The sequence below is a fragment of the Physeter macrocephalus genome, chromosome 21, assembly GCF_002837175.3.
Source record: "Physeter macrocephalus isolate SW-GA chromosome 21, ASM283717v5, whole genome shotgun sequence".
NCBI classification, from domain to species: domain Eukaryota; kingdom Metazoa; phylum Chordata; class Mammalia; order Artiodactyla; family Physeteridae; genus Physeter; species Physeter macrocephalus.
The window spans coordinates 107,026,952-107,034,108 of NC_041234.1; the positions used below are offsets into that span (position 1 = coordinate 107,026,952).

The 7,157-nt window shown below is 41.4% G+C and overlaps 1 protein-coding gene across 1 annotated transcript; it reads left to right on the forward strand.

Annotated features, from left to right (window-relative positions):
• The first annotated feature begins 987 nt into the window (after positions 1-987).
• BRS3 (bombesin receptor subtype 3) lies at positions 988-5,741 on the forward strand. The gene is made up of 3 exons (XM_007100262.2): positions 988-1,538; positions 3,084-3,435; positions 5,151-5,741. Exons 1-3 carry the CDS (start codon positions 1,105-1,107, stop codon positions 5,562-5,564), a joined length of 1,200 nt encoding a protein of 399 aa, XP_007100324.1. The 5' UTR covers positions 988-1,104; the 3' UTR covers positions 5,565-5,741.
• Positions 5,742-7,157: the final 1,416 nt, after the last annotated feature.

Genomic DNA, 7,157 nt, shown 5'->3' on the forward strand with positions numbered 1-7,157 from the left:
ATCCAATGCCTTTAGACTGCTGGCCTCCCACCCTGCATATACACACAGAAATCACATACTTACATTTTCTGTATCAGGGGGCATTTCTTGCTGGTACTGTTGCTGGTACTAAGGGAGTTGCCTTAATTTTCTGCTTCCTTCGGTTGATGTAAACATTATCTCCATGCCCATCACCTCTGGAGTAGCCTGTGGCATTCCCTCACTTGAAAAGAATGATTTTCATTCTTACAAGTCCTTTTGCGTCAGGACCTCGAGCTGGGTTCTGCATTATTTTGCTTTGGAACAAGGCAGGTTCCTTTTAACCATTTCTAAAGGGAGAAACCCTAAATGGCATTTACAAAAATATATGGCATTAAAACAGATGGTCAATCAGTAAAAGGGTGTTCTATTAGGACATTTAGAGACAAAGCAACTGGTGGTTTGCCTGGATTTTGCATCTCTTAAAGGTTGCTTTGATACTGTGCAGCAGAGCCCTGGTAATACGCAGGGTTGGGAATTACCATGTGTCAGAGCTGGGGGATAAGCCCAGGTCACCTGAATTATTCCTCCTTGGAAGTGACATCAGCCCTATCAAAATGTGAATGATGTGTTTCTTCAGCACCTCTCTGATATTAAATCTAGAGGAGTGGCTTCAAGTTTGCGCTTCAGGGGACACACATACTTATTTACCCTGTAAAAGAGAGTGCACTAGACCACCTTCTGATTGCAGAGAAATGGATGAAAATTGACAAAAATCTATACAGATCTTCGTGGTTAGATATGGAAACAGATTGATTCTAATAAACAATAAGTATTGTTTAATAACATCTAGGTAGTCCATAAGATTCCCCAACAGGGAAGAACAAGCAACTGCAGAGCATTTCCCAAACCCCCCTCCTTCTGTCATGGAAACGCCGATAAAATTCCTCCACCACTCCCACACTCCAGTGCCAGATCGGTAAGCGTTTAGCCAAGCATGCTGGGAGACAAAGAACAACTGAAGGAAAGGAGTATCCGGCTGTCTTGGATTTGCTTTCCATTCTGCTCTGTTGCTCTACCATCTCGTTACTAGACGTAGGCATTAGACGTGACAATCAACTACATTTGAACTGAGCAGAAGAAGAAATGTCTCAAAGGCAGCCTCAGTCACCTAATCAGACTTTAATTTCAACCACAAATGACACAGAAGCATCAAGCCCTGTCGTTCCTAATGATACCACAAATAAAGGAAGGACCGGAGACAACTCTCCAGGAATAGAAGCATTGTGTGCCATCTATATCACTTATGCTGTGATCATTTCAGTGGGCATACTTGGAAATGCTATTCTCATCAAAGTCTTTTTCAAGACCAAATCCATGCAAACAGTTCCCAATATTTTCATCACCAGCCTGGCTTTTGGAGATCTTTTACTTCTGCTAACTTGTGTGCCAGTCGATGCAACCCACTACCTTGCAGAAGGATGGCTGTTCGGAAGAATTGGATGTAAGGTGCTCTCTTTCATCCGGCTCACTTCTGTTGGTGTATCAGTGTTCACGTTAACAATTCTCAGTGCTGACAGGTGGGTTTCTTTTCTCAGTTATATTTGCCAGGATGTGAAATTAGGCGAAAAGAAAGGAAAGCTTGTACGGAGCGTTCACTGGCTACTATTCTGCTTTTCTCACACTCTGTAACCTGGATGTAAGATTGAAAAATCGGGGGGGCATTTTAAATAAAAGTTGGTGTAAGAATGTTAAAATTCCTGTGTTAGCCTCGGACGAGAGATTGAAATTGTGTGCTTCAGGGATCATTTATTTTCTTTGAAGTGTAATTGTTTGTTTGAAAGAATACTGAACGGTGTTTTCCCCCCCGGTTTATTAAGGCAAATTAGTCCAGGTGCAAAAGGAAAACAATTCTTTCTTTATACATTAGTGCAGCCTAGTGGTGCAATATTGTCAACATTAAAACATCAACGTAGGTGTGAAATTGACCACATACACGTTACTGTCTACTGGAAGAATGGTAAAAAGATACATGCATCTAATTTATTGGAAATGCATCAAATTAATTAATGGCAGAAAAACGGTGAGGCTTTCAGCTTCCTGGTAACTCGGCGTAATGTCATCACTTAAATTGTATTTGTTTTTTCTATAGGCGTTCAATGACATTCTCATTTCCAGACAAAAATTAATCCCGGCTGACTTTTAGAGCTCTATGGATGGAGCGTGTGAGAAGCTCTGGCAGCCAGGGTGTTTGGGCTCTGTTAGGATATTTCCAGTCTACGTACTGGGTCTTTCTGTGCCTATTGTACAATGATAACTGTGAAAGCATGAAGAAAAATTGAGGCTCCAAATGTTAAAAGTGATGCTTTAAAAAGCCTGCAAGAAGCCTGTAAGTAATCAATGCCTGGAATCTGAGAGGAGGAAAAGCTTTCCCTGTGTCTTTTATGGAATTTTGCTTTGACTGGTCTTATATTCTGTTTGAAGGCAGATTTACTTAAAGGCTGTAGATTTTAAGGTGGATTTGTCAGAATAAGGAGGCATCTTTTCGTGGGTACAGGGTTTCCGATTTCACCCTTGCCTTGCCCTAAATCTACCTACAGATTGGATCGGCTTGGGCAAGAAATTAGCACTTTTGAACAGGGAAGAAATTAACCCTCTCCTCTTTCCCGCATAAACTCATGGAATTCTTTTCTAGGAAGGCTGATGACTGCTCTCTCACAAGGAAAGGAGAATTAGGTTTAACATCAGTCACTTACATAAAAAGGAAGTCTTTTAGAACACAAGGTAATGCACAGGTAATGAATTACTCTCCATCACACACAAAATCATGCCGAAAAATGTTTATTTGCCCTAAATAGAGGGTCTACAAGAAAATTATAAAAACTGCAAATCTGGACTATCTCATAACAGTGAATAAAGGAAAAAGTGATTAGCATCAATATAAAATACTGGGACGTATTATGTGCATTTGAAATCATAACCAATTCCGGTTGGTTAATGTTGACTTGGTTATATACATATGGGATAAGAAGGTAGAACTGGATGACCACGGAGATCACTTCTAACTTTAAGATTCTGTAATTTTGATATTGATTTTGCCCTTTGCTATGATTATGTGTTTCTAGATACAAGGCAGTTGTGAAGCCCTTGGAGCGTCAGCCCCCCAATGCCATCCTGAAGACCTGTGCCAAAGCTGGCTGCATCTGGATCGTGTCTATGATCATTGCTCTACCAGAGGCTATATTTTCAAATGTATATACTTTTCGAGATCCCGACAAAAATATGACCTTTGAATCGTGTGCCTCTTATCCTGTTTCTGAGAGGCTCCTGCAAGAGATACATTCTCTGCTGTGCTTCTTAGTGTTCTACATTATTCCACTTTCGATTATCTCTGTCTATTACTCTTTGATTGCTAGGACTCTTTACAAAAGCACCTTGAACATACCTACTGAGGAACAAAGCCATGCCCGCAAGCAGGTATGTATTAATCAGGACTCACGCATGAATTTAGAAGGGAAATGCCTCCTTTTGCACCCCTGAGCAATAAATACTTTAGCAGTATCGTATTTTTGTTATGGTCATGGGCTGTGGAGTCTGTCAGACCCAAGATTTAATTCCATACCAGCTGAGCAATCTTGAGCAAGTTACTCAACATCTCTGAGCCTCACTTTCCTCATGTATAAACTGAAAATGAGGCCTTGATGATATATGTGAAATGCTTAGCATAGTTCCTGCTGCATAGTAAACATTCAGTAAGTGATAGGACTACTACTATTAGCAAGGGAGCAGCTGAAGTTTGGGATAAGTCAAAAATCACCCCACAGAATGGTGAGAAACGTCACACAAGGTGAGACTATAAAGTGAAGCATCTTTTGTTTAGAAAAACACAGGATGGTAGAACTGGCAAGAAGCCATAACATCATTCAATGCAAACCACTTACACACAGAGAGCAGACCGGGTGGAGGGGTTGTCTCAAGGGACGCAGTGCCAATGGCAAGGGAACAGTGATTCACAGAAGCTTGATTAAGACCATTGCAAGACCCAGGTGTGCTCTCCTCTCATAAATATGAACAGAATAAAAAGAATATTGGCGGGCTTCCCTGGTGGCGCAGTGGCTGAGAATCCGCCTGCCGATGCGGGGGACGCGGGTTCGCGCCCCGGTCCGGGAAGATCCCACGTGCCGCGGAGCGGCTGGGCCCGTGAGCCGTGGCCGCCGGGCCTGCGCGTCCGGAGCCTGTGCTCCGCAACGGGAGAGGCCACGACAGTGAGAGGCCCGCGTACCGCAAAAAAAAAAAAAAAAAAAGAGAGAGAGAGAAAAAAAAAAAAGAATATTGGCAAAACATCGTTCCATTTGATTAAAAAAAAACCCAGCAGGATTTCTATCTTTCTTGGGTGGGAGGAGATGATTCCATTTACCTCTTAACCAGGATGTGCAGAGCTCAGCGCTTTTTTTTTTTTTTTTTTTTTTTGAGCTAGTACATTCAGTTGCTTCAACAGTGGTGGTCAGGAGGCTAAGTTGCATTTTAATGCCCATGTGAACAGTTATCTTTGCTCTATCTGTGACCACAGGCAATGTCTTCACTTAATCTGGTTCATTTCTCTTATTAAGAGGTGCAGGTAGGATTATTTTCATACATGAAGGGCGGCCCATTGATTTTTATTCCTTTGACTACTAGATAGTTAGAATTCCTATACGTTAACAACAATTTTTGGTACCAATTTAGCAACTTTCATAAACCCCAGAAGACTATGCTAACCTAGCCAGCCTCTCTGCTGATGCAGTGAAAGCAGGTTTGCATAGCATCTATTTCTTAATTAAATTAAATTTTCGATAATTCCACAACACCGCTGGAGATAATTAGAGACACCCTAGAGTATCTCAAAACCAGGGATGGGAGTCTCTGAATTAGAGCTAATCAGAGGCCAAGATCGCGGGTTACCATGTCAATTAACTTGCTGTATTCCCTAGCCGCGGGCTGACTTCCTTCAGCGGCACGTTCAAAGGGACGCCAGCCTGTTAACTGTAAATTTCTATGTAAATCTAGAGAATGGCTTTTTAAAATCTCTGCCAGCTAAATGTTTTTGTTTGGGTTTTGTGTTGTTGTTTTGTTTTGTTTGTTTGTTTTGTTTGGGGTTTGGTTTGGTTTCGTTTTCTTGGTCGCTGTTTTTGCCATTTTTCTCCTCCCTATAGATTGAATCCCGAAAGCGACTTGCCAAAACGGTGTTGGTGCTGGTGGCTCTGTTTGCTCTCTGCTGGTTGCCGAATCACCTCCTGTACCTCTACCGCTCATTCACTTCTCAAACCTACGTGGGCCCCTCTGCAGTTCACCTCATTGTCACCCTTTTCTCTCGGGTTCTGGCTTTCAGCAACTCTTGTGTAAACCCCTTTGCTCTCTACTGGCTGAGCAAAACCTTCCAGCAGCATTTTAAAGCTCAGTTATTCTGTTGCAAGGCAGAGCTGCCTGACCCTCCTGCTGCTGACACCCCCCTTGACAACCTGGCCGTGATGGGAAGGGTCCCGGGTGCTGCGAGCACACAGGTGTCTGAAATTAGTGTGTCCGTGTTCGCTGGCTGTGGTGTGAAGAAGGAAGATGACAGAGTCTAGCTTTTCAATTAAAAATAGTATTTTTCCTCCCGGCGTGTGTATTCGACTCTGAGCTGTGTGCAGGCGTACGGTGTCAGGATTTCTGTTGCTTGAGAACTGTGCTGAAATCTTAGGAGGGAAGGATCAGACAAACCATGATTTTCTTCAATCTACAAGCATTAATGAACATTATTGGGCTTTCTAAATAAAACGGAGCCCCACTAGGCATAGAAAGACATATCTGCGTATATCAGTGGGTCCTATGAGAGGCTGACTAGGAGGTGAAGTGAAATAAACAAGATGACACTTAAAAATCTAAGATGTTTCCATCACATCTCTGATGCTTATAATTTCGCATATACTCCTGTGATTTGCATAAAACTGTGTTTATTGTGTGGTGTAAATCTACAGATTATACTTTGCATATGAAAAGGGGCTCAAAGAGAGGTAAAACATCTCTTCTGCAGTTTTCTTAAAAAATAAACCTTCACAGGGTTTGTTTTTGACTGCCCTTTTCCATTAATCTCTATTCCATTAGAACTAAAGCTGTGCAATGGCAATGACAGCGTTTTGGGGTCAGTGAGCATAAAGTACCGAGTAAGGACCTGGGGCAAGGTGTTTGCCTTACTAGGTCAGCACTCACTGACTTAAAGGAGTTCTGGAGTTACAACTCCCATTGATTGATAATTGGGCAAAGCTATCTTTCACAAATATTGTGAAGAACTTGCCTTCTTCCTAGGCAGAATAAGTGGCCATGTTTATGGTGTCATTTGAGGGCTCCAAAGAAGGACCCCTGTCAAAAAACCTGTGAGCCTGCCAGTGTCTGAAATTCTTCCTTGAAGGAAATTCATTTCTTTCTGGTAAGCAGTGCCCTCTTTCTAAAAAACGCAGAAGTACCACATGAGATCCCTAACACCTGGGTGTGCAGTTATTATCAGATCATCTTCCTGCTTGACTACCTTAAACCTGATGTGTGCCTAAATCCCGTAAGAGTATGACCTAATTAATCTCTGCCCTTGGAAATCAGAGGATTTTCTATCCTCTGCTCCTACTTGCTAACGCTATAAGCTTGTTAATAAATACTATTTCAAACAACTTGTCAATAGACGTGTCAGATTTAGATTTGTGGTTTCAGAAAATGTTTTCTTGGGGGCAAATTAAAGCATATGTTTGGCACTATCGATAGTTAAATTTGATTTTCAAAAACTTGATCTTGGGGTGTGCTTTTGGTAGCTTTGAGCTTTCTTTAAATGGCTTGTGTAATTGTGAACTTTTGCTTAAAGATGTGGCTTGAAAAGGGGATATATATTAACACTAGACTTTACATTTAAGTAAAATTGGTTTTCTTAAAGTGGGGGGGGTGTTAGAATTGTATTAGTATTGCTTTGGGTTGGATGTTGTAACGAGGGGAGAAAAATAAATATGAAATAAAGTTTTAAATGACTGTGTAACTTTATATTCTAAAAACAATACTTCTGACAGAATACCACTGAGAACCCATTTTAACTCCAAAATGTATTTTCCAGTGCCAAACTCCAAAATATTTTACTATTTTCCTTACTCTGGGTAAAAATTACATCTTTATTCTCCTAAGCATAGCATTTTAGAAATAAC

Bases quoted from the DNA above. Each gene is read 5' to 3' on its own strand.
- BRS3 (XM_007100262.2), top strand. From the start codon at position 1,105: ATGTCTCAAAGGCAGCCTCAGTCACCTAATCAGACTTTAATTTCAACC. The intron at 1,539-3,083 runs GTGGGTTTCTTT...ATGTGTTTCTAG, and splicing joins ACAATTCTCAGTGCTGACAG to ATACAAGGCAGTTGTGAAGC. The intron at 3,436-5,150 runs GTATGTATTAAT...TCCTCCCTATAG, and splicing joins AAAGCCATGCCCGCAAGCAG to ATTGAATCCCGAAAGCGACT.